Source organism: Podarcis pityusensis, assembly GCF_964106645.2.
Source record: "Podarcis pityusensis genome assembly, chromosome: Z".
Lineage (NCBI taxonomy): Eukaryota > Metazoa > Chordata > Lepidosauria > Squamata > Lacertidae > Podarcis > Podarcis pityusensis.
In genome coordinates, this window is record NC_138044.1 from 21,202,828 (window position 1) to 21,230,169 (window position 27,342).

Consider the following 27,342-nt stretch of genomic DNA (forward strand, 5'->3'; position numbering starts at 1 on the left):
TCGGAAGAAAAGGCGGCTATGCGAACGTAAGAATGAAATAAAACAAAGACGTTGCGGTTTTGACCCCCGTATGGGACAGCTGCATTGCAGGGGGTTGGGGCCAGACGATCCTTCCAACTCAACAGGTCTTTATTCCACTTTCTTCTTCGCTCCTCGCGTGGAGCATTCAGCTGGATGAGTCTCTGTCTCTCTCTCTCTCTGGCCGAGCGAGGACTCCTCCTCCTCCTCCTCCTCCTCCTCCTCCTCTTTCAATGTAATCGTCGCCGCCTCGCCTCCAGAAGGGAAATGGGAGGGAGGGAGGGGACAGTCAGCCCCCCCCCCCACACTCCTAGTCCCCATTCCTTGACTGTTGACGGCTTCGTTGCGCGGCCAGGTACAGCAAGACTCTGGGCGCGCGTGGCGGACAGAGGGAGGAGCAGAGCGTGGTGGGGGTACTTTTAAGCAGGGGTAACAGCCCATCTCCGACCGGGTGGGGGGAGAGAGAAAGCAGATATAAGGCAGGCAGGCAGAGGCTGTCCAACGTCCCGGCGGCTCCCTCTGCCTCCGTAGCCGCAGCCGGGACGCAGCTGGCAACAGCTGGCTCGCAACTTTCCGGACCCCTCGCAAGAAAGCTTAGATCCGAATCCAATGGGCGCTGCAAGACCCTTGGCTTCTGACCAACTATGAGCCGGCAGCGGCCCTTCTGGCTGCCTCCGCCTCTCTTCCTCTCAAATCCCTTTTTCCGCAGCCAAGATGCCGAGAGCGAGAACAGCAGCGAAGACTTGTTTTCAGACTTCGAGGGCTTCGACAACGAGAGCTCCTTCTCCCTAGACGACTGGGACGTGGACGACCTAGACGGTTTCGACAGCGGCGCGCGCTACGAAGGGGCGTCCCAGAGCAGCAGGGTGAGAGCGCTGCTCATCATGGCCTACTCGGTCATCATCTGCATCTCGCTCTTCGGGAATCTGCTGGTCTGCCACGTGGTGGTGAAGAACAAGAAGATGCACACGGCCACCAGCCTCTTCATCGCCAACCTGGCCGTGGCGGACATCATGATCACCACCCTGAACACGCCCTTCACTTTGGTAAGAAATGGTCACTGGAAGGGAACGCTCCCCTACTCACCCAGCCAGCAAGTTGCAGTGAGCAAGAATAAGTTATGTAGCTCCTGGCTGCAGGCTTAGAATCATAAAGGGCATAGCACAAAAGGAAAAGGGATTGGGAGGGAAGAGGGGGGAAAAACTCCAACCCAGAGGCTAGCTCTGAGTTGCAAAGTTCTTATAAGTATTCAGTCTGGCAGGGAAGGGCAACACCAGCTGCATCTTCTCCAGTGGATGGATGAGACCAAGCTGGTTTCCCCCTCACCATGATGTTGCTCCTTGGGAAGAGTAATTCCTTTTGTAGATCTAAATCTGAACAAGCTAGCAGCAGCTGGGTTATCAGGTCTTAGAATTGTTAGCCCACAGCATTTAACATTGTGTTGGCTCCCAAACAGGGCTCAGTCCCAAGACAGGAGACAAAATAACAGGGGCAAGAGTTCCTCTGATGGTATGCAGAGTGCCTTCCCTCCTCTTTCCAAATGGCTGCTCCAAACTGCACACCGAATCTCTGTGCTGGTGCCAGCCTCCAGCAAAAAGCTCTGCACACCATGTAAAGCATATAAGAGTTAATCAATAATTTTTATCTGTCTGTGCAATTGCTCCAATTTAAGTCTCAAGGTTAAGCAAGTTTATCAGAAAGTATTGCAGCACCTTAAAGCTGATGAATGTACTGAACAGGCATAAACTTTTGTTTGTCTTTGCTGTTTTTGCAGGAATAGACTGATGGGGGGGCATACCTCTATCCTAACCAGGAGTCAGTTTCCTTCTTTGAAAGCCTTTGGGGGCTCGCTCGTACCCCTCTTTAAGAAGCCCTACCCCAATCCCAGAAGCCAAAGGAGAACAGTCTAGTCCAGTGTTTCTCAAACTTGGATCTCCAGCTGTTTTTGGACTACAACTCCCATCATCCCTAGCTTGCAGGGACTATGGAAATTGTAGTCCAGAAACAGCTGAAGACCCAAGTTTGGGAAATACTGGCTCTAGGGTTATTCAACAAGGAGTGAACAGCAAACTTCATTTTGAAAATAAAATAAAATGACAACCCCCCTCAGGACCCTCGCACCTCCCATCCTTCACAACTATGCCACTTTTTGAGAACTAAGCTCCAGCAGGCTTCTATTAAGTTTATTTACTTACTATATTTGTATCCTACCTTTCCTCCAAGTAGCCCAATGTGTGGACGGACGTCTTCCCATTTTATCCTCATAGCAACCCTGTGAGGTAGGTTAGGCTGAGAGACAGTGACTGGCCCCCAAAGTCCTAGCCCAGGTCTCCCAAGTCCTAGCCCAGGACGCTAACAACCTTACCAACACTGGCTGTCTAGTTCTGGCTATGGTTCTCAATTTCTTACAATGTGTGCAGGTTGTTGGTATGTGTGTACTGGATTTCAACTTCCTGCTGTAGTTTTATCTGCTGGCTGGGCACAGTGTGTCTGTCTATAAGAACGTAAGAACAGCTTGCCTATCTAGTCCAACATACTGTTCTCACAGTGACCAATCAGTTTCCTCCTTGGGAAACATGCAAGCAGGAGTTGAGCACAAGAGCAAACTCTTCCCTCTTGTGGTTTCCAGCAACTGGTATTCAGAAGCATTGCTGCCTCTGACTGCGGTGGCAGAGCATGGCCACTGATAGTTACCGTAGTAGCCATTGGTAGTCCTCCATGAATTCGTCTAATCCTTTTCTAAAGATATCCATGTTGGGGGCCATCACTGCCTTCTGTGGGAGAGAGTTCCACAGTTTCACTATGTGCTGAGTGAATTATCTGCCCTGAATCTGCCAATGTTCAGCTTTGTTGGGTGTCCACGAGTTTTAGCATTATGATGAGAGAGGGAGAAAATCGTTACTTTCTCCATGCCATGTGTAGTTTTATAAACTTCTATCATGTCGCCTCTTCCTCACCTTTTCTCTAAATGAAAAAGTCCCTAACTCTCCATCTGCTTGATCATTCTAGTTGCTCTTTTTCTGAACCCTTTTCCAACTCTACAATATCCTTTTTGAGTTGAGGCAACCAGAACTGAACACGGTACTTTGTGGGGATCATTGGGGACTCTGCTTTCTCCTTCTCTTCATTCAGAGAACTGTTATCTATTCCTGCTCTTTGCTTCCTGTGACTTAACCAATTCCTGACCCACAAAAGGACCTCTCCACACTAGCACAGTGTGTCAGAATGTCTTGGTTTATAGCGCCATCAGGGCAGGACTTTGGGGCAGAAGCCCTGGGTCCTGCTCAGCAGAATTGGGGGGGGGGAGAGAGAGCAGATGCAGTTGGACTGCCTTGCCACATGTTTGGTGTGAGTGAAGTTACACACATTTAAAAAGCCACCCACCCATCATATGACCATTAAGTCCTGAGTCTAAAATTACCAAAGTGCATTTCTAGGGTGTGCTTAAGCTTCTGTGTATTTTAAACCTTTTAAACTTCTGCAAATGCTATTATTTTGGAATGCCGTGTATAGTCATGTACAGCCTCCAACTGTGCGAGAGTTTGATTTCACAGGGGAATAAGAGGGAAGGTGTACATTTATTATTTATTTATTTACATTTTCCTCCCAACTTTCCTCCCAAGGAGCTCAAGGTAGCATAAATGCCGTCATTCCTTTCCATGCTATCCTTGGAACGACCCTGTGAGGTAGGTTAAGCCAAAAGAAAGTGACTGGCTCAAGGTCACATCTAGTGAGCTTCGTGGCAGAGTGGGGATTTGAACCCTGGTCTCCCAGGTCTTAGTGCAGCACTCAAACCGCTGCACCAGCACTGGCTGGCCTTATTTCTCTTCTGGTAATAAGCATTTGGAGTTTTTGTTCCTGATCCAGCAGGGACTTGCTCTGTTCTCTACTGGACCACCACCATTTGTGCACAAAGTTAAAACTCCCCCCCAGTATTGGGGCAAAGGAGAATGTATACCATTCACGTCTCTAGAAAATGAAGGAACTTCCTGTCCCTTCTCAGTGCAACAAAAATGGTGCTCAGTTCTTTCAATCAGTTTTCAGTAATGATGTAGTTATCCCACACTTCCTCCATAGAGCAGAGGGTAACATACATAAGTCCCCCCCCCTTCCTTTTTAAAAATAATCCTCACAACAAACCTGTGAGGTAGGTTAGGTGGGAGAGATTGAAGGACTGTTGCTCCAGGTAAAGCATCTTCCTTGCAAGCAGACGTTCCCAGGTTCCGTCCCCAGCATGGCCAGGTAAGGGGAGGAGAGACTATCTCTGGAAACCTGGAGAGCCACTGCTGGTCTGTGTATACAGTACTGAGGAGGATGGACCAATGGTCTAACTTCATCCATAATTTAAAATATATAAAAAATTTAAACCACTACAGAATAAATTAAAACAAATTAAAACTTTCTAATCATCTGGATAGGCTTGTCTAAATAAGAATGTCTTCAGCAGGCACCAAAGAGAGTACAGTGAAGGCACGTGTCTGATATCAACTGCAAATCTAACCCTAAATCACATATTCACCACCACCCACTCTCCTTACTTTAGCTTGATACTGGGCTTGGAGAGGTGTGCAGATAGATGACTCTTCTCTGACAGCTCCTGAAACAGCTCCTGACCGAACAGAAGAAACTGGTCGTCCCCCAAAGTAATGTTAGTTTGGGAAATGTTTTGAAAACACAGTGTACAATCCACTGGGAAAATCTCTTGTACCATCCCAAATGGATTATGGCCCCATTTCCTCACAGACACTTTCACAATTGGCCTCAGGGCCAGTCCACCAATGAGTCAAAGTGAGGTGACTGCCTCAGGTGGCAGAATCCCCAGGGGCAGCAGATCCCAATGCTGATCTTTATTCCCCTCTTGTTCCTGATGTAGATCTTCACTTATCCCTTCTACCCTGGCTGGAAGCAGGGTGCTGTTTTGTACTTCATTTGAGGTGCCCAGAAGTCTTTGGCTGGCCTTGGTTGGTGTGATGAAAGTCTTCTGCCCTTGTTTACAACAATTCATGCAGTTCAATGGGAATTGTACCCTAAAAGGGAAGCTTTGGTAACTCGTTTTCAATTTTGCATCTGGTGTGTGTGTATTGATGGGGGGTTGTATGACAGGTTCACCTGTCTGCCAATCTATCTCACTATACAGTGCTCTTGTAAGGATACACTGAAGAGGAACTATGAATCCTATGTTCCTTGGTCTGACGAAGTGGCTAGGGTTTGAGGCTAAGACCTGGGTTCAAATCTCCACTCAGCCATGAAGCTTTCACTGGGTAACCTTGGGGGCTAGTCACACTGCCTATCAGCCTAACCTACCACACGGGGTTGCTTTGGAGATTAAATGAGAAGGAGGCCTCTGAAAGCCCCTGGAGCTCACTGGAGGAAAAGGTGGGATATAAATGCAATAAAACAAACTAACTAACTAACTAACAAACAAGTAAACAACTAGGAGTGCTTCCACATGGGTGTCTACTGTGGGATGTGTCCTCAGATATGCAAATATTTTGTACACCCACATGGTGTCTCTATTACCCCCCTCCAAAAAAATAATAATAATCCAGGTCTGCCCTTTCTAGTAAGATTCTGATAATGTGAAAAAACATTTTGCCAGCAACCCATTTACGATATCTGAATGATCCGTTATGATATTAAGCTCCTGTTTGGGGGAGGGGGGGAAAACCCCTTCACTTTAATCCACATTTGGGATGATTTACAAACTGCCTGCTATACTTTTCTAGGTCCGATTTGTTAGCAGAACCTGGGTTTTTGGAAAGCAGATGTGCCACGTGAGCCGGTTCGTTCAGTATTGCTCTGTCCATGTGTCTGTGCTGACTCTGACAGCTATTGCTCTGGACCGCCATCAGGTAGAGTATCGTTTTTTTAAATCCCAATACTTTACAAAGAGAATATGAAATCTGCAGCAAGAGAATGCAGATTCCACAATCAGAATTAATAGTGCACTTTAAAAGCTGGGAGAAACAGAATGGCCTGCTAATGGCAGGTAAGAAGGAACACTGAACGTTGCTTGGGCAGGTGGGTGGGACACTGGAACAGTCGATGTCAGCCTGTGCTGGCCTTCCAAGACAAGTGTATAAAGGCATTCTCACATATCAGCTGACAGCCAGTTTTTCTGGTGTTTCCCGGAATGTCTTTCAAACATAACACTGGCTGGAATGGGCTTACGTTGTTGTTTTTTAAATGGGCCTCAGATTTGACCAATAATGGCTACCAACCTTGATTGCTTAAAAAGAGGATTAGACAAATTCATGGAATAACTACTGCCCTGGCTCCACCGTCAGAGGCAGCAACGCTTCTGAATGCTACTTGATAGAGTTGGAACAGAGAGCTGCTCCTGTGCTCAAATCCTGCTTGTGGGTTTCCCACAGGTATCTGGGTGGCTAGTAAGATAACCGGATGCTGGAACAGATGAGCCATGGCCCTGATCTAGCAGGCTCTTCATTTGTCCTTATGTTCATGAAACAATATACTAAGCAAATTCAAAGTGGGAGCAAGTAAACATCACCCATACTCTGAAAGGGAGAAGCACTTGTGCCCATATCTGCAATAACCCTGCCACCGCCAACCTCAGTTGCAGAGACCATTTTCAGCAGCTTGCAAGACCTTTTGCAAAAACAAACAAAGCCTCTTTTCACCTCTGTTTTGACTCAGCCCACTTTATTACATGAGATTGAGTCCTATTGATCTCCATAAGACATAGGAATATGTTTGTGAGTCAAGGCCTGTACAGTGGTACCTCGGGTTAAGTACTTAATTCGTTCCGGAGGTCTGTTCTTAACCTGAAACTGTTCTTAACCTGAAGCACCACTTTAGCTAATGGGGCCTCCCACTGCCGCCACGCCGCCGGAGCATGATTTCTGTTCTCATCCTGAAGCAAAGTTCTTAACCCAAGGTGCTATTTCTGGGTTAGCAGAGTCTGTAACCTGAAGCGTCTGTAACCTGAAGCGTATGTAACCCGAGGTACCACTGTATGAGGATTTACAACCTTATTCATTCTGTGACTTCCTTAGGTCATCGTGCATCCACTGAGGCCTCGAATGTCCATTGTGAAAGGAAGGATCTGCATTGCTGTCATCTGGTTAATGGCAAGCTGTTTCTCCCTGCCCCATGCCATCTACCAGAAGCTGATGTGGCTTTCTATGGGGTAAGAGAAATAAAAAAGACACATCATTAAAAGGGGCACCCGCTGCATTATTTGTCGCTGCAAATATTACAAATGATGCCTGGAGACATGGGAAGGTACTGCAGAGGAAATTTATTTGAAGGGTTCAGCTCTGACAATGCTGCTGCTGTCTTTTAGCTGCTTCTTTAGGTGTCCATGCTCTACTTGGGAAACATTCAAACCATACCTTTAAAACACTGTGATACCACTTAAACAGCCACGGCTTTCCCTAAAGATTTATGGGACTTGGAGTTTGTTTAAGGGTGCTGAGAGTTGTGATGAGGCCCCTATTCCCCTCACAGAATTGCAGTTCTCAGAGTGGTTTAACAGCTGATCCTTCTTCACAGGGAACTCTGGTACTGTAGCTCTGTGAAGGGAATAGAGGATTTCCTAACAATACTCAGTGCCCTAAAACAAAACAAAACAAAATTACAGCTCCCGGGATTCTCCGGGGGAAGCCATGACTGTTTTAAATGTTATGTTGTGAAGGTGGCTTTGGTGTTCCCCAGAACCGCTTCCCTCCCTCCATACAAAGGCTGATAAACCTTTAAAAAAAACCCTTCTAAGTTGCTTCCAAAGTTCCCCACTTCCCCTTAGCTTAGAAAGAGACCACACATTTGGTAAGTTAAAAATGGCTTCCTTACAAACTCTTCAAAATGCCATATTCCACCAGCAGCAAGAAAGACCAGCAGTACGATTTACTTCAAAATTGGCAAATATTTATCAATAACTATTTGTATAAAACACAAAAATGGCTTGCTTAAGCAACGCAATCTAGGCTTGGAACATCCAAATTAGACCACCTTACTGGTAGGGTTCTCATAGTGGAAGAGAAGAGAACAGAGAGTTTGGTAACCCTTCCTCCCAAGGTGAGGAGATGTGACCTAGTAAAGCCTGGTAGCACAGCTTACTTTATGGTCTTAACCCCTTCATGCATTAATTAGGGTTAAACATGGTGGTTATATGATGCTAGATTTATCACACAGTCCGTCTCCGTCCCCCCGCAACTCTAACAGGTTTGGGATGAGAAGGCTGTTCTGTCTGTCTAGCCCAACTTATCCCATGCAAGATGGAAACCTGTTTCTCACCTTTTGCCTGAAACCTCTTAATACCTCTGTTAACAAACTGCAGCTCCCAGAATTCTCTGGGGGAAGCCATGAATGGTTGTAGTAGTATCATAGCACTTAAAATGGATGGTGTGAACATGGGCCTAGCTTGCCTAGTCTATACCAGTCTGGTGGCCTCCTGATGATTTGGGCTACAACTCCCATCAGTATTGTCTACTCTTCACGGAGGAATTTGTTCTTCTTCTGTATTCCAGAAACAGAACGATTCGTGTGGTCTGCCTCCCAAGCTTCCCCCCTCCAAAAGATCTTTATTGGAAGTACCTGGATTTGACCACCTTCTTTCTCCTGTATCTCCTGCCCCTGTCGGTAATCTCCATCGCTTACACAGTGGTTGCCAAGAAAATCTGGATGCGGAACGCCATTGGTGATGTGACCATGGAGCAGTACTATGCTCACCAGAGGAAGAAGAAGATGACTCTGAAGATGCTGATGGTGGTCGTGCTGGTCTTCGCTGTCTGCTGGTTCCCGTTAAATTGCTACTTAGTCCTCATGTCTAGCAAGGCCATCCAGAGCAACAACATCATTTACTTCGCTTTCCATTGGTTCGCCATGAGCAGCACCTGCTACAACCCTTTCATCTACTGCTGGCTGAATGAGAACTTCCGCTCGGAGTTCAAGTCCCTGCTGCGTATGCGCTGGAGGAAGAGGGCCTCTGGAAATCACACCCTGCAGTTAATAATGGCCCCTTTCAGGCACACCTGCAGTGAGAATTGCCCCTGCAAGCAAGGTACCATTTCAGCAAACAAGAGGTGCATCCCACAGGAATTTGGTATGGACAGAGATATCCAATGTCCAGCCAATAATAATGGGTAAATGCATCTCTGGATCAGCCTGGTGCCCCCCAGATATTTTGGGCTACAACTCCTATCAGTGTGTTGCCTGGGGCTTAAGGGAGCTGTGTGGCAAAACTACTGTGGGGGCACCAGGCTGATGAAGGCTGCTCTGGGAGAATGAATGGGTTCAGAGGGCTCCACAGCATTGTGTATGGAGCTAGCCAGCCAGTACAACTCTGGGATATCAGCAGCTCCATACACAGATGCATGGACTGTTCAGGCATTTGAGAAACAGAGGCATTATTGTTTTTTGGCCTGAACTTAGTCAATGCACTCTTGCACAAATCAGTCACAGCTTTAGGGTGCAGCTCTCCAGGAAAGATGTGGTGATTTTGGTAGAAGGCAGGCATGGCCAAACTTGGCCCTCCAGATGTTTTGGGACTACAATTCCCATCACCCCTGACCACTGGTCTTGTTAGCTAGGGCTGATGGGAGTTGTAGTCCCAAAACACCTGGAGGGCCAAGTTTGGCCATGCCTGGTAGAAGGGATCATTCTCACAAAGCACTTCTGATTGTGGCACAGAAGCTACCATTAGGACTGAGACTTCATTTTCAATCACAGGTTAGAAGGTCCCAGTCAGTAAATTGATGTAGAATGTACCGTATTTTTCGCTCTATAAGACGCACCAGACCACAAGACGCACCTAGTTTTTGGAGGAGGAAAACAAGAAAAAAATATTCTGAATCTCAGAAGCCAGAACAGCAAGAGGGATCGCTGCGCAGTGAAAGCAGCAATCCCTCTTGCTGTTCTGGCTTCTGGGATAGCTGTGCAGCCTGCATTCGCTCCATAAGACGCACACAAATTTCCCCTTACTTTTTAGGAGGGAAAAAGTGAGTCTTATAGAGCAAAAAATACGGTATTTCCTTAGTGCCTCGCTTGCAGGCCCAGCTACAGATGTTTTGCCACCTTAGGCAAAACAGAAAATGAAGTGCCTGGAGGTGGCATGGGGGAAGCCCCTGTACAGTGAAGTGGGAGGGGGAGAAAAGAGGCCAGAGAGCAACAGGCAGTGGAGGTGGGCGGATAGTGGTGATGAGGATAACAAGTGCAGGAGGCTGCAAGCAGTGTGCTCCTCAGGGCCCAGATCTGCCGCCCCTCCTAGCGACCCCCAGCATGCCACCTGAGGCAACTGCCTCACCGCAGCTTGTGGTGCCTCAGTTGCCACCTGACACCGGTGCATGTTTTGAAAGTATTTCCTGGGCTATTATTTGCGCACAGGAATGCATGCACACAAAAAGCAGCACTGGTGCATTTTGGACCAAAGAAGGATAGTTTCACCCCTCCTGAAAAGCAAAAAGCTCTGGTTTGGATCCAGTTTACATTTTGGTCATCAGGAGGAGAGAGATTGTGAGAGATGAAGGCATACACTCCAACATTTTTGTCCCCAAAATAGGGAAGTCAGGAGAGGCACACCTTCTGGTCCAGTGCTCTGGGGATCATCAGCAGAATCATGCCAGAGCATCTTCTGGCCCAGCACTCTGGCACGAACCTGCTGACTGACGCCAGAGTGTCTTTAGGTTTGGCGCTCTGGTGTGAGTACTTGCATCAGAGTGTTGGACCAAAAAAAGAGGACATTCCGGGATCCAAACAGAAGCCAGAATTGACTTCTGTGATCTGGGATGTCCTGCTTAAAGTGGGACACTTGTGGGTATGAGAAGGTCCTACATGCATCTTTTCCTCTTAAACATTGGGACCTTCAGCAGACCCTCCCTTGTTGAGGCCTGGGAACATGTTCTTTCTATACTTTGGAGATGGAACATTTTTCCTTTGGAGAGGAAATCCAGTTTTGCATTGTCAAATTTTGTCAAGTTATCAAATTTTGGCCTGTGCTTAAATGGCAGGATGCTAAACAGATCTTTGGTGAACAGGCAACTTATTTCAGTAGGAACCAAGAGGGTGAATTTGACTGATGGTCGACGTTATGATGGAATGCCCATAATTCAGGATAAACCTGGTCTTCGAACCAACAAGGTGTGTGTTCAGTAATCTAGGCTGCATGGAGGCATCTTCACAATGCTGTAGAAGAGATTGGTTGTTTGTATCTGGAAGGGGTGCAGGGAGACTGAATCTTTCACTTCATCCTTTTCCCTTAACAGCTGGTAAGTGTGATTTCTGATTCTGGAAGAAGCCTCTATTTCTTAATGTATAGGGGAGAAGAAACCATGGATGCCACCCCTGTTTACATGCATGGTTCTTCATCAAGCCTGAAATTCACAGGAGTTGCCAGCAGGATATTCTGTGCCTGCTACACTGTAGATAGTTTGGATCATCCAACTAGCTCATGAAACGGGGTACATGTCATATACAAGTTTGTGCCCTGTTTTGTGTGCCTACTGGAAGGCCCCAAAATAAACCAGTCACTACAAGTGTATGATAAACAACAAAAATGTGAGCATTTGGAACTTTCCCCATAATTGCATTTCCATGCTTGAAAGTGCTTAACCTGTTGAATTGCTGCCTGCCACACAGCTGTTAAAGGTACAAGAACCCTGCTTTCTCCCAGTGCCAACCCTAAACCATGCCCTGTACATACATCAAAGTAAGTCCCATTGATCACGGAGACTTATTGCTGAGTAGACATGTTTACCATTCTATTGTTTGTTAACTATATAGTGAATTTTTAAGAGTGAGTGGACTTCAGCTCCTGCATAGTAGGAGATAAGCCTATGCCCTTTTTCTGGACAAAGTTTTCACATTTTGCTTTTGCCATTTCAGGGAAGAGCGGTTCTTTGACCTTCACTTGCACTCATTGTGTGTAATAGTATTTGCAGGAAATATCTTCTAGGGTGTATTGTATCTGAATCCACTGCAGAAAAGATGCATCCTGTTTTTCTAGGAAAAAAGAAGCACAGAGAAGAGAGAGAGAGCAAAGGACTGGGGAAAGAAATGAGACCAGGGCAGGAAAAGTGGATGAAAGTGGAGAGCTAAAGAGCAGCTCTTTAGGTGCCCAAACAATTCACTCATCAGTAACAACTCTTGACTTTACTCATCAGCTACTTTACTCAAACACTACCAGGCAGGCTCACTTCACAGAAATCATTTAGAAGGGCACCTAAACATTTTGCTTTATAACTTTCATTCTAGTAGACTAGAGACTTACTTTGAAATAGAAAAAGAAAAATGGAAGCCCCAGGGGCTGTGTATTTGGTACACTAGTGTGCCCTATACCCACCTCTAGGTGGTGCTTCTGCACATACTATCTTTGCGCACATATGCTCCCTTGCTGGATGAAGACACAAATTTGTGGATAGATCAATGGTTTTCTGTTAACCCTTGCAGAAAGTTAGACCTTACACTGTGGCTCATCACTTTTGCTAACTGTCATCCTTTCCTAAATAAGATTAAAGTAGTTTCAGAGAAAGAAATCTTATTTGGTCCCCCCCCCCTTTTTTTTTTACTTCCATCTGTCTGGTTTGCAGGAACGAGAATGGCTGTTGTTTTATGCTTATATGTTTGTTTGAAGCATTTTTACCTTACTCTTCAGGCAAAAGAAGACCCCTCAGGATAGTTTGCAAAGATCAGTAATAAGACAACTCCTGCCCTCAGGCTTGCAGCCTAAAAGGTACAGCATAAAAGGAAAAGCAGTTGGGGAAGAGGAAGAGGAAGGGAGGGAAAGCAACACTTGGGGTACTAGTTCTAAAATACCTTTTTTTTAAAAGAAAAAGTCTAGCTGGGATGGAGACAGTTCAGGGAGAGAAGGAGAGGGTCCTTCAGCTGAGCTGGTGAAGTGGCTCTGCCCTCTGCTTCAACCTGATGAAATGGTTGCTGGTGGTGTCCCCAACTGCCTCATGTTGTTTTAAATAGTTTTGAATGTTGTATTGTTATGCTGCAACCTTCCCTAGGACCATAGAGTGAAGGGCAGGTAATCAATTAATGATGATGATGATGATGTTCAAATCATGTTCAGTACAGGGAGACCTGTTGCAAGCTCTAGGATCTGCAGTCAGTTGAAGTGGTTTACTGACAAAGAACTGACAAAATTTTAAAATCACAGTAGCATACATAACATACTTTAAATATTATATTTAATGTGCAATATATATCTATAAAGAGTTAGTTCCGTGATTTTAAAGAGTCACTTGTAGAACGAACATTTTTGTGAAAGGAACACAAAATACAATAAGATTTGAACATTAGGGGGGAAATCCAGTATTTCAGAGCCAGCCAGTGCAAGGCATCGCAAAAGATCACAGAATTCTGGGCACTGTAAAATTCACTTCATAAATAGCTCAGGTAGAAATTTGCAGTTGAAATTTGCTACTTTTTCAAATTAATGAGTCAAATTAGCAACACTAATCTGGCATTTTAAATGTATGAAAATGAGTAACTGTTCAAACAAAACATGATTCATTATCACTCATGAAGCAGAAATTGATTGCTATAAGACCATGATATTCCCAGTATGCGCCAGATATTCTTCCTGTTCCAAAAAACCCCAAAGTAATTGCAGTTAGTAAGAAATAATATAATTTGGTGAGTCCCATCTTACCATGTGCACAAGTTTAATCATATCCAGGGCATCTCTTCTCAGAGATCTGTTAACAGAATTAGTAAAATACAAACTAATCTGGAAAACAAACTCATATAGATGTAATTCTTTATCAGGTGCATAATTTTCTTTATTTCTTTAGGTGCTGGAATGGAAACCACAGATATGTCGATTGATCTCACCACCACTTCTGTAGTGCTGCAACACTGGCCACCACACTCCAAAAAAATTAAGAACCCAATCTTCTTTTTTCAAAACACAGCTGTCTCCTACCATCAGGTGTCTTTAACAACATTGAAACACACAAGTTCTCATTAGGTGAGCAGAGGGCTGATGCCACAGACCTAGCGGCGGATCTACACTTGACGTTTACAACTTTAAAAAGTATTATTGAAATGTAACACCAGAGGGTGCTGCAGAGCAGCAAGCCACCAGCAAAGAGAAACTGCCATTAAATGTTATAGAATGTTATTTTTAATAATGTTTAGATGATCAATGTAGATCCAGCGCTAGAACCCCACCCCAGCTGATGCTCTTGTCTCTAGAAGATCTTAGATCAGTGGTTCCCTGGGGGTGGTAGGATTACCTAGGGGGTGCCAAGAGGCAGGGGAACAGCACACAGTCAGTGTAGGTGGGTCACTCTGAGCGCATTGATTGCTTCTTTACGATTGACCAGGCTAGAGTCTAGAGTGAAATACCACCCTTGCTTTTAGCTTAAAGCTCTACTGCTCTTGTCGCTTTCAAAGCTATTTTGTTTGGTCATTTTTGTATGTACGATTCTTGCTGCTACAAGATAGCCAATTATTGGTAATAGTTATTTATTTTCTTATAAATTAGTTACCGTGCATATGTGCAAGGTGAAGGTTTGTGTGTGTTTGGTAAGGAGTAATATATAAACATTTTATGCTATAGATTTCCTTCGTCATGCTTTTGTTGGTAACAATGCATAGAAATATTTCTCATGAAATATTCATTGCTGCATATTCTTGTTTTAGCCTCAAGAATAGATCAGAGCATATATTTGTGTTGTGTCACAAACTCATGATTGTAAGCCCATCCATCATATTAATAATTTACTGAAGTTGTGAAGTAGTTACTAAATGTTGTATCTAAGACTCTTGCTAAATGACAATCAGGCTCTGAAAAGCTGTTATCACTGGATCAAGTTAATCAATATTGTGAAATTGTTTTTAATTGGATCGTGAATAAATGTGCAATTGAATTTTTTGGTGTCATTATTTTTCTTAGTGTGTTGTGCAGTCCACAAAACTCTAGATGCTATTTTGATGTCATTGATTTCCCTTTGTAGAGAGTTGGTCCCCAGGTCAGCAGCATCCCAGATTCTGACCTTGAGATTTTAGGGCCCAAACCTGAGACCAGTCCAGACACTCTCCACTCCTGTCTCTCAACATTCCAGTCTCCCTCAGTCAATTTTTGTCCTTGTTGTCTTTGACTCACTTGAGAAGAACAAAAGGCCAACCAGGAGTTGCTGAAGGTGGTAGAGACAGCAGGGTTCGGCTCCTGTTGCTGCTCTTCACGTGCTCAGCTAACTTCTGCAGCCCTACCCCTTGCACCAGGTACACATGCACACTCACAACCCTCTCCTCCTCTTGAGCCCAGCCCAGTTCTTTTTCTTCTTCTGTGTTCCCTCCCATCACTGAGCCTTGGAAGTGGAGGTTTATTGAGAGAGGGTGAGGGCAGGATCCCCTTCTCACAATAACTGCTATAATTTGTAGCCAGCTCCTGCCAAACTGAAGCTCACAAGCTGCCCACACAGTCTTGTAATTAATAAATAAAAATCCAGGAGTTCTCACTCACAGGGTGGGTCTGGCAACCTGAGCTGCACCACGTAGAACCTGGAACTTCCCCTGCCATTTCTTTGAGGAATAATCTTATTGCAAGATGTATTTATTTGGGAGCAGGGAAAGCTGATGGTTCATATTTACCTGCTGAAGCCCCCTTCCAGAATGGGGGTCTGACTGGCTAGTCCTTCCTGGGATGTAGGTGGCGCTGTGGTCTAAAACACCTAGCCTCTTGGGCTTCCTGATCAGAAGGTCGGGGGTTTGAATCCACACGATGAAGTGAGCTCCCATTGCTCTGTCCCAGATCCTGCCAACCTAGCAGCTCGAAAGCATGCCAGTGCAAGTAGATAAATAGGTACCACTGTGTGGGGGAAAGTAAACGGCATTTTTGTGCGCTCTGGCTTCTGTCACAGTGTTCTGTTGCACCAGAAGCGGTTTAGTCCTGCTGGCCACATGACCCGGAAAGCTGTCTATGGACAAAACACTGGCTCCCTTGGCCTGAAAGCAAGATGAGTGCCACAACCCCATAGTCACCTTTGACTGGACTTAACCGTCCAGGGATCCTTTACCTTTTTACCTTTTCCTGGCCCCCCAGATATTGTCTACCATCCCAGCCATTCTGGTTGGGGCTTAATGGAGTTGTAGCCAAGATTTTCTCACGGAGGCAGCAACTTGTTCTTGGGACTGATTGCCTCTAAGAATAAGAGAAATGCACTGCTAAGGAAGACTCTCCCTTAATAAGAAGGGTGATCATGTAAGGGGATTCCATTATTAAGGCATCTCATCCTCCTTCCTTCCCCCATTTGCCAAGCACATGAAATCATTGTCCTTTTGTCGGGTCCTTAAAGCGTTGCATTAAAAAAGAGTGCCTTTGGAAAGTTTTCCTCAAGAGGCTTTTGAAAAGCTTTTTTGAAGAAGCTACACTTTTAGTCCTTGAGTAAACGACACTAGGGATAGGTATGTGCTGTACTTATTTTCTGCACAGAATAACAGAGCATTGCGAGTGAGACCTGTAACGAAACGTTGCAGTGCGTTAAGTTTATTGTGTTTTGTATATTTTTCATGTTGCAAGCCACCTTGATCATGGTTTTTACTATAGAAAGGCGGCATAAGTACAGCATAAGTACAATAAAATGATGTATGCATGTGTGTGCTTACTGTTACAGGAAGCCAGCCAGCCATGCTCCACCAACATCGCAATATGCCACAATCCTCTCTACCACTGCCAGTTTTCTGGTATTCTATGGACTCTTAATTCACATTGGCTGTTTTAGCATTGCCACTGCTGCTTAGGAATATTATTCTCTCTCTCTCTCTCTCTCTCTCTCTCTCTCTCTCTCTCTCTCTCTGCTGTACTTCTGCAAACCGTAGAGCTCCTCTGAGCCTGCTGAGACCTCCCTCTTGTGTGTTGGTCACGCTGTCAGAGGTGTAGCTAGGGCTGCACATCAGAGATGAATTCAGGACCCTGCAGTCCAGGATAACCTCAGATTTGAATGTTGTAAGTGTGATCAGAAGGTCCCAAACTACAAGAGAGATGGGTCTAATGACACCTACAAGGAAAGTACTGACAGGATAACAAAATTGTTTATTTCAATAACAGCGCTACCTCAGGTTACAGACGCTTCAGGTTGCAGACGCTTCAGGTTACAGACTCCGCTAACCCAGAAATAGTACCTCGGGTTAAGAACTTTGCTTCAGGATGAGAACAGAAATTGAGCGGCAGCGGGAGGCCCCATTAGCTAAAGTGGTACCTCAGGTTAAGAACAGTTTCGGGTTAAGAACGGACCTCCAGAACAAATTAAGTTCTTAACCCGAGGTACCACTGTACGTATTAAATGATAAAAACATGGTTTGCACTTGAATTAAGGGGCAGCGGCATAACGTGGGTTGTCAGCACCCGGGGCAAGGCAAGTAATTTGCGCCCCCTAACCCCTAACCTGCCGCCGCTGCCGGCTTCTTCTTGCTGCTGCCTGGTCTGGTGTGGTGTGGTTCTCTCCCGCGCTCAGCGCTGCGCTGGGTGGCCGCTGCACTGTCCCTCCCCCAGATAGTCCCTCGCTCTCTCTCCGCACCGCACGCCTGGCACCCACCCCCTCCACAGTGGGCGGCGACCCAGCGGCTCGGATCGGATTCGCACAGCCAGCACTGCAGTGAGAGAGAGTGAGTGAGCCAGGTATGGGCAGAGAGCTGCGAGTGCGAGCGCCCCCCCCCCCGATGTTGCGCCCGGTGCGGCCGGCCCCCCCTGCACCCCCCACGCTACGCCACTGTTAAGGGGTGGAACATTCATACATGTGGCATAAGAGTCTTAAAGGTCATTGAAAGTTTAAAGACAGGGAATGGCTGTAGCTCTAAGGTAGAGCATCTAAAACTTCTCCTTTGCATGCAGAAGGTCCCAGGTTCAGTCCCCAAATGGCAGAGCTGGGAATGTCCCCTGCCTGAGAGAACTGCTGGCAGTCAGTATCACTGAGCTGGATGGATCAATAGTCTGGTTCCATGTTATTTATTTATTTGGAGCATTTGTACCTGCAGAAGCTTACCTATAATCCAAACAGGACATTCCCTGTCCACAGGCTTGCAACCTTTAAAAGGCATGACACACAAAGAAAAGGGAGCAGGGAGGGAAGGGGGGGTGGAAATCCAGTCCTTAAACAGTTGTATTTATATACTGACCAGCTGGCCCAGTTTAGGGGCAGGGGATGCCTGGTGGAGCTGGGCTTTCAGGAAAGCTGATGTGCACATATGACAAGCATGCATATGGTCCCTATGGACATATTATTGCATGCCACCCCAAACTTCAAGCAGTGCAAGATTCCAGGGGTTCCAGGCACTCACGCAGGGTTCATGCTTCCTTTCAAATGAGGGACAGTGGAGACTGTGTTTTCATTGGGATATACGGTTTATTTACACATATATACAACCTGAGCCTACAATGGAGGAGCTTGCAGGATTAGCAACCAAAAAAGTCTTGCTTCTCCCATAGCCACATCCCTGGACTCCAAGAGAAATCAGGCATAGCCCTGTCTCCCAGCTGCCCAGCTTCCAGTTCACACAACTCAACTCTCGACTCTGTCTTTCTAACTCCCAGTAAGTTGAGGGATTCGGCCCACTTATTTGCTGTCTGGCACACAATCACTTCCTTTCTTCCCTTAATGTACCATTACCTAGGGCAGGCATAGACAAACTCGGCCCTCCATATGTTTTGGGACTACAACTCCCATCATCCCTAGCTAACAGAACCAGTGGTCAGGGATGATGGGAATTATAGTCTCAAAACATCTGGAGGGCTGAGTTTGCCTATGCCTGACCTAGGGTTATCACCTCACCAAGAAACTTGCCTACTCCAGGAATCAGAAGAGTCTCTGCATGCAGCCTACAGCCCCCACCCTGCCATCCAAACTCATAACACTATAATGATGTACATATACAGCTCTTCCATGTGAGGGATCCTGGCTGGGCCAGGATACACCCTCACATGGAAGAGCTCTATGTGCTCATATGACATATATGTGCATATAGCAGTTTCACATGATGGGCTGGCAGTGGGGGTGTGGGCATAACATGGCTATCCTGCATGATTCCCTTCAATATGTTCTTCATGAGGAGTCTCTGAGGCTCCCAAAATACAGAACCGGAGTTTGTGCCAAATCCTCCTAATCTGTGACCTGGGAGAAGAGAGGATGGAGGAGGATTGGAAGAAATTTAAGAACTATTTACAAAAACATTGTAACTTGAGTGAATGCTAAGCAGGATGCTAGATCATAAATAAATTGAGCACCACTAACTTAGATGATTTAAGAAAATAAGAGAGATTAAGAAAATATAACTCTTTTTTTTTTGAGAACTAGAAGACTATGAAATATAGAAGGGATACAAAAATGCAAATAAGATAACAAATTGCTGCTAAAAAGTTATAATGATGAAAGTGGGAGCGGGAGATGTGAGGAAGTCCAAAAAAATGTGAAACTATGTTAAGACATTGGCTATATTGTCTGTTACATGTATTCTTATTGTAAACTCCAATAAATATTATATAAAAAAAAAAAAAACAAATCCTCCTAATCTGAACAATCTTTCTACATTTAAATATTTGGACAGAGATGCTTTGTCATTTCACAGCCTTATGAAGATGTTCATGCAAAGTGCATGAAAGAGCATTATCCCCTTTCATGTTTTAGTTGTCTGCTCTGTGAACATATAATTTTCCAGAAAAATTAATTTACTGCATTTATATCTGTCACAGTGGCGTCGCAACAGGGGGGCAGGGTGGTGGTGTGCTCCAGATTCCACATCTGGGTGGGTGGCAAGAAGGCACCCCGTGGGGTGCTTGCCCTGCCGCCCCAGCCCGGGCGTGGTGGTGCGAGCAGCCATCACACTGCACCCACGAGCAGAGGATCCCGGCACCATCTGTACGGCGCTGGAACCTCTATGTACAGCGCATGTGCGGCGGCGCTACGTACAGCGCATGCATCATACGTAGTGACACCGCGCATGCGCCCTACGTAGTGATGCCCCGCCCCGGGTGTAACGACGCCTTCGTTCACCCCTGATCTGTCATGGACTGGCTGTATGCAGAGGACCATGTAAGATCTGGACTCCCTCCATGCAGACTGCAGGTGTAAATAGGTGACTAAACCATATTTCTTAAAGCTATGACAGCCTCTGCCATGTCTCAATTCTCCAAAGGAACACAGAACCTGGGTGAGTGCCTGGAACCCCCTGGAGTCTTGCCACCGCTCAGTAATACTTTTGTAACACTGGTGTCAGCAGTGGGATCTCTGTTTCCTCGAGAGAAGGTCTAGGAGCAAATTACACCTTTAGTCTGCATGGAAGGGCTTGTTCCCCACAGCAGTGCACCCCCAGAGTCCAAGGCATCTCTCCAGCCTGCCCAAGGTGGATCCCAGACCTTCTTCTTTCTTCTCCCAGCAACCCTTGCTCGAAACTCTCTTTTCCTGTCACCTCATACCCAGTTACCCTGACAACCTTCCAAACCCTTGTCTCTGTTCACACCTCAGGGCAAGGGGGAAGAACGGTTCTCTAGCATTGCCAATGGCCCTCAAAGGCCCTCTATTGTTCCTTAATGACCCTAGCCTGGTCAGGTCATTTTGCATAGACTAGCCCAGGAATTCCTCTGCAGCTTCTGTTCTACCTTCACATCCCAAATAATCAAAATCCTAGCATTTGTTGATTTCCAGGGTTTAGTGTAGGGCTTTTCAAACTTGGGTCTCCAGCTGTTTTTGAACTACAATTCCCACCATCCCTGGTTTAAGGAGTCCCCCCCCCCCAAAAAAAAAAATTAGGGTTGCCATATTTCAAAAAAGTGAAAATCCAGACACAACAGTTGTTTTTTGCTAAATCAACACTTATGCCCAGGTTTTTTGGGACATTTTAACCGCTTTCCGAAAATTCCGCTAGGATGCCATTTTCAACGAGCGAATCCTGGCTATGTCTGGGAATTTCCCTACCCCAAATCTATAACAATAGATAGAGATAGAGATAGATTGATCCATACCTTGATCTGAATGACAGCCTAGACAGCTGCATTTATCCTTATAAAACTATGGAAGAGCTGATCTCCCACCATCATATCATCCAGGTTTGCCCTAAGCTTGGAGCTTGTGGCTTGTCTGTGAGTAGCACTTCAGAACAGAATATGTTGTACTTTCAATCACTCTGTTATTCTTCCTGCTTTTCTGGGATTCTGAAGAGAGAAAATTAGAGTATAAAGTTGCTTCTGCTTCTGAAGAGTAACCAAGAAATAATATTGGCAATAATTGCTAAGAAATAATATTGGCAATAAGATGCCTCTTCCCTGTCTCGGTGTCCTTCTGCTTTTTACACATTTTTTCTACTCCTCCTTTTGCAGCCAGATTTGATAGCGACATCTGATGAATTTTTAAAGGACCCATGTGAACATTTCACAGTCATCCACCCATGTAACTACTAAGCAAGCAATCATATACTCGCAGTCACAGAGAGCGAAGCGAACGGTTTGTATCATCTTGATGAGTAATTCAACCAGCATTACAGGAAAATAAGCCAAATCATGTCAAAACTAGGGTGCATTCCTCTTTCCAATAAGGAATCACTATGTCTGTGGAGTTCAGCACGACACCTTCATCTCCCTTGTTAAAATTACACCAATCACAAGATTTCTCGAAACCCTCTCCTGAAACAAATGGAGATTCTCTTGGAAGCTGAGTCGGATAACTTGGAAAGGGTAAATTCAAGCAGAGAGAAACTGCAGGAGAGAAAAGTGCAGCATGAAAGAGGCACTTCAGAAATTTAGAGTGGGAATCCACAAGAAGTTGCCTTATACCAAGTGAGATAGAATCATAGAATCATAGTGTTGGAGGAGACCCTGAGGGTCATCTAGTCCAACCCCCTGTAATGCAGAAATCTCTAACCACTACACCACATTGGCTCTATAATTAATTAACTTATTGCATTTATATCCCACCTTTCCCCAAAGCTGCTCAAGTCTATACATGGTTCTCTTTGTTCCAAGATATTGGGACAGAGCTTTAACCTCTTTTCTAATACCTTTACCCATTGTGAATCAAACCAAGTTGCTCCCACATTCCTACCCAACCTGATTTCAAAAAGGAGGATGGCGGTGGAACTTCTAAACACCGGAGAAGTTTTGAAGACAGGCTGTTGCTTCTATGTCCAATTCCCGAGCCTCTCCAAAGCGGCATCCGGCTGCTTGCTGTTGACCGCTGGACTAAGATGGGCTTTTGAATTGAACCAACAGTACAACCGCCCCTGCAATTTAGGAAGCTGCTTAAATGTCACTAGGACCTGCATGTGAATAAGCGACTAGTTAGTTCAAATGATATTATGCTGTCTGTGAATTATTAACCAGCTCAGGAATTTCCATTAATGCAAGTTGATGACTCACTTTCCAGGAAACAGCACTGCCCCCCCCCCATTCTCATTCAAGCATAGCATTGTATACTTCCTTCCAGATGGACCTCTACCCTAATAGCTAGTTAATTGATTCCTGCTCCATTTGCCATCTATAATTAACAGCAGCCCAGGGACAGCCAGCTTCTCAATTAGCTGATAACAAGTATGCCTTGGCCTTCTGGCCTCATTGGTCAAAGGCAGTGCTTTTTTGCAACATGAAGTTGTTATAGTAAGTGCCACACTTTTACCAATTTAGGGGGGAAATGTACCACTACTGCGTATCATTGAGAACCCCTAGAAAAAAAGGCACTGGCCAAAGGTACAAGACTTTTCTTGTACCAGAAGTTACAGCTAGCGATGTAATTGATGATGTCATGTTACTTCATCCATTTTATTGTGAATTATTGAGCCCAACCCACTTTCTTGTGCAGTATTTTGATTCTCTTTAACAAGATTTCATTGTTTTTGAAAACTTCAGTGCCTGTTTCGGTTTACGTAATTTTGTGAAGTCTTACTACTGAGATCAGATATGCGTATGCGCAAAGGGAAGCTAACCTAGCAGGTTTTATTATTACAGGAAAAAAGTTTTAACTATTTAGAAAAGAATATGGTCCAGGGCATTGTAATCCCAAGAACATTCACTGAATTCCACTCAATGTGTGCTTGCTTCAATAAGGGCACAAAATTGTGAATTACATTGTGCTTCACATAAGCAATTTCAACACCCCCCAAAAAAAAAAACAACCATGAATTTGGTGCACATACCTAGTCAGAGACTTGACCTGGAGTTTAGAGTCAAATGAACAGCATTAGAGGAGTACTGACTTGTTAAGCAAATAAAGACGAAAGGCCTAAGTATTTATAAATTGTGTCCTCCCTAAAAGAGGGCACGTGTTGTGGTGAGACCTGGAGACCAACCTCCTGTGTTGTGGGTGGGTTGGTTTGGTTTGGTAGGTCCCTGATTGGTAGGTCCCTCGATGTTGGGTTCAATCTGACCAATGGGGCGCAGTCCAAATGGATCGAGGGACCTGTTTATACCTATGCACGTGACCCAGAGCTTTCTCTTTTGGCTCGTGCATTCAGAACAAGCTAACAGCGTGTCCTCTGTGCAGCCAAGAGACTTACCTTCGATGGATCGTCTTGGTGATTTCTTTCCGTTTTTTTAATTCCCCCTTTTCGTTATTGCCTTTTATTGTTCCTTTTTGTTCCTCTTCCCCTTTCCGTCCCTTTCCCTTCCTTCTAGGGGAGCTTTGCCCCTCTGGGGCTCCAGCCCCCAGAGCTCTCATTGTGGAGCTTGCCACTGCCTGTTTATCGCTCCCTCAAATTGCAGCGGCTGGTGTTCCGGCTCTGGCAGCAGCCTTGTTCTTAATATGCGACTTTGGGCAATTGCGATTGCTGCTCTATTAGCGCTTGTTAAGTCCTTTATTGGTTTCATTGCAGCAAGAGTTCCCTCTCCTTGCCTTGATTGTGCCCCTTTTGTTTTAGCTTAGTTGGGTATTTGTTAAGGGTGGGGGGAAATCCCCATTTCATTCTGGCTGCCATTTTAGATAGCAGGGACAGGTTCGTTCCTGACTAGTTTTTTGTGGGAGCGCTATTTTGCCTTGGCGGGAGTGCCATCTTGTTGAGGCTGGAGCACCATTTCAAGGCCTGGGTCCTTTTGTGTGATTGTAATTAGTACCCCTAAGCAAGAAGAAAGGATCGCAATGCCTATTAAAAGGAATCCCAGTCCTGCTCTCCCTTCTAAGAGGGTCATTAGAGGTCCCTCTCAGTCACTGCGTTCTGTGCCAGCCCCTGCAGTTCATCAGCCTATGCTGGATAGCTTGACTGCAATTATAGCCAATATTGGCTCAGACCCTGCTGCCATGGCTTGCTTCAATACAGAACTTGAGTCACTGGCCCAGCAATTTGGGAGGCAGCCTGATGTTCAGCCCGGCCCCTCTACATCCTCTAATATTTTTGAGGATCATGGTCCTTCGGATGTGAGTGAAGGGAGTGAGGTTTATGATCCTTCTGGGGCTTTGCTGTCCCAATTTCAGCCTTCCAGAGTACAAGTCCCAGCTAGTCCTAGGGGTCGTCCTAGGAGTATGGGCACTATGGTGCCTTTCGGTCAGGGCTGCCTCGTTTGCAGTCAGCACCCCCAGGTTCTGGGAGCTCAGGGCTTCAGCCTGCACAGCATGTGGGAGGTGAAATTTTCTCCCAGCCAAGCTCCTCACATATTTTTAGTTCTGCACAGGTCCGGTCTGTTCCTTCAAGGGAAGAGCTCAGTGTCCAGTCTCCGGAGGAGTATCTCCCGGTGCCTAGAGTCCCTTCATCTGGTGGCAAGTGGCAGAGGAGTCGTTACTCCAAACACAGGGCTAAGAGGTGCAGAGATTTGGACGCAGTCTCGGGCTCCCCGGCCACATGTGCATCTCCTGGGTGTCCAGACAAGGAATGCATTGGGATGAGCTTCTCCCAACGGTGCAGAACAAGGTGTCTGCGGAAGGCACGCCTGTGGCGATGGTGGTGCAGCTGGGCAAGAATGATTTGCCGGAAGCTCCCAGCTTGAGCCTGCAGACCCGCATGCAGGAGGACTTGGAGGAGCTGAAGGCAGCTCTTCCTGGACTCAAAATCTTTTGGTTGCAGCTATTGCAGCGACAGTTGTGGCATGGTAGCCAATGCCCAGCTGCCACCGAGAGGGCCAGGAGGCATAGTGCAGTGGCCAAGAAGGTTCTCACCTTGGGCGGGACAGTGATCCGTCACCCAGGGATTACCTTCTGTGTTGTGTCCCTTTACAGGCTTGATGGGGTTCATCTATAATTGGGAATGATTTTTGGCTGACCTCCATGTCAGCAGAGTTAAGGGATTGGTTACAGGTCTGAGTGGTTGGTGGTGAGCACGGGGCTCATGTGGCGGATAGGCTCTGGTTCAGGTGATAGGGATGGGAGAATGCTCTCGCCATCCCTATGTAAAGGGTATTCCATTAAAGGAATCCAAGGACTCAACTGGTTTGGTCAACCCCTGAGAGGGGGTTGTGCCTGTACCTGAGTCCAGGGGGGCATCTAGGTGGTGAACGGAGTCTGTTCGCGGCTTTTCACCTTCCCAGGTGTTCACCCTTGGCTGACCTATGTGGTGCCCAGGGTCAGCGCTGCCTGCAAGATTGGGGGGAGCTAGTCGAACCAGAGCCTATACAACCACTCACTTGCTGTAATCAACAAAGTTGTGGCCTAAATTCTGCCAAAAACCAAAACTAAAATCTGAGTCATGTGTGAATTTATTTAGGGGGGAGGTCTCTGGGTCTGAACATGCAACATGTTGGGCCAGTCAAAAGGCTTTCTACTGCTTGCCAGTCACAAAGGCTAATGTTGCAGGCTACAGTCCCCTTCCCAGTCTGAAGAAGATGGGGAGAAGCTCTTTATTTCATAAAATGTATAAACCACTTGATGTGGGGCTTGGGGAGAGAGAGACAGTTTACAAAAATGATAAAACAAAATTCTCACCAAGACAATTAACAACAATAAGGTAAGACTTATGAAAAGTTAAAATAACGATAGACTGCTGGTTTTTTTCTGGGGGTACTCAAGGGTACACAGTACCAGCACCCCCCAAAAAGTGTGGCACTTACTGTATCAACAACATGGTGAGAATTGCCATCTTTTTTTCCTAAAAAAAAGAACTGCAATAGACTAAAACCAGGTTGAAACTCGCATCAGCTTTCTAAACTGCTGGATAGGCTTATCTAAAAAGGTTTTTTTAGCAGGCACCAAATAGAGTACAATGAAGGCACCCGTCTGATATTAATAGGCAGGGAGTTCCAAACTAGGTGCTGCCTCATTAAAAGATCAAGTTCTTAAAAATGTGAAACAGGGATTATGTGGCACCTGTAGGAGTTCCAGTTCCATTGATTGAAGTTGTAGGAACTGAGTTGCGGAATTCTGCACTATGCAATTGTCTATAGAGCCAGATATGAGAGAAGAGAGGAAGGTCCCCGGGGAAAGTGATCTGCACCTCCCCAAGGGGCACAAATTTTTTCTTTTGTGCAGAAGTTTAGGCAGGCGTCATAGCAGGCATGTGTGAGATGAATGACTTCCATCTTCACTTTGCTCCAAAAAACAGAATGACCCAAGATCTTAGCTGTTCATTTAAAAGAAAACCATATCTTTGACAAAAAGGATCTGTTCCAACTGAGCAGATGGCAAGGGGAAAGGTTGGGAGTTGCACTGTAGCTTAATCATCCTGTGATCTTTCCTCCATACTTCACCCATGAGAAACATCTGACAACACAAGGCTTAACTGGAAAATCACTCTCTTGCAGAATCATGCAATGATTCAATGTTTCTGCTTCTTAAATGGGAAATTGATATAAACTGCGTTGATCATATAATTGATAGCTCACTACTGTGTATCAAATCTAACTGCACAAGAGGGTGTTTCAGAAACCAGCAGAGGTTGTTTTGAGTAGCTATTGGCAATTTTCAACCTTTTTAAATATGGGCTGAGGCCATGGTCTGAATTCCAAAAAGCACCTTCATAATGTATATAGTAGACATAAGTTCTTATACCTTACATAAAAAAAATTCTTGAGAGGATGGTGTTCAGAATAACTCCTGCTATGACACACCACACTAACTGCCTCCAGCCTCCTGTAATGCTGTCACCCACTGTTGCACCATGAGGAAGACATTAATGTGATTTCCAGACAAAAGCAACCTGCTGTGAAGCTGGAGGGCAAAATAATTCTATTGATTGCACAGATCACCCCAGTTGCCTGCTGACAGTTGCTGGTCCCTTGGGCTTGTGTTTGCTAGGAGCCCGAAACAGCCACATCACCAGGTCTGAAAGCATTTGTGGGTGTGGAAAGTAGACAGGAAGCTGCAGAAAATTGGCAGTCGGTGGTCCAGGTTTTGTGTGTGGATTGATGGGCCTGTGACTGCAGAAGGAGGTCCCTAAAGCTGCTGGCATAAGCTGCCTTCACTAGATGCGCAAAGAGACATACTTCACTGTATAGTACGATCACATTTTGTGCAC

General features: G+C 45.7%; 1 protein-coding gene across 6 annotated transcripts; it reads left to right on the forward strand.

Annotated features, from left to right (window-relative positions):
- Window positions 1-266: 266 nt before the first annotated feature.
- LOC308468005 (G-protein coupled receptor 83-like) lies at window positions 267-14,855 on the forward strand. 6 transcript variants are annotated; one of them, XM_080989887.1, is made up of 7 exons: window positions 267-373; window positions 728-1,064; window positions 5,745-5,870; window positions 7,035-7,168; window positions 8,508-9,062; window positions 12,629-12,706; window positions 13,776-14,855. In XM_080989887.1, exons 2-7 carry the CDS (start codon window positions 903-905, stop codon window positions 13,807-13,809), a joined length of 1,089 nt encoding a protein of 362 aa, XP_080846013.1. In that variant the 5' UTR covers window positions 267-373; window positions 728-902; the 3' UTR covers window positions 13,810-14,855. The 6 variants fall into 6 exon arrangements, 4 of the variants coding, with proteins under 4 accessions (XP_080846013.1, XP_080846011.1, XP_080846010.1 ...); XR_013981404.1 differs by lacking the exon at window positions 267-373 and adding an exon at window positions 11,027-11,115 and having other exon boundaries at window positions 437-1,064; window positions 8,508-9,040; XR_013981405.1 differs by lacking the exon at window positions 267-373 and adding an exon at window positions 11,030-11,115 and having other exon boundaries at window positions 437-1,064; window positions 8,508-9,040.
- The last annotated feature ends 12,487 nt before the right edge of the window (window positions 14,856-27,342 follow it).

Coding starts and splice junctions, on each gene's coding strand:
- LOC308468005 (XM_080989884.1), top strand. CDS start 663: ATGAGCCGGCAGCGGCCCTTCTGGCTGCCTCCGCCTCTCTTCCTCTCA. Junction 5,871..7,034: donor TTGCTCTGGACCGCCATCAG/GTAGAGTATCGT, acceptor TGACTTCCTTAG/GTCATCGTGCATCCACTGAG. Junction 9,063..12,628: donor ACCATTTCAGCAAACAAGAG/GTGCATCCCACA, acceptor CTTACTCTTCAG/GCAAAAGAAGACCCCTCAGG.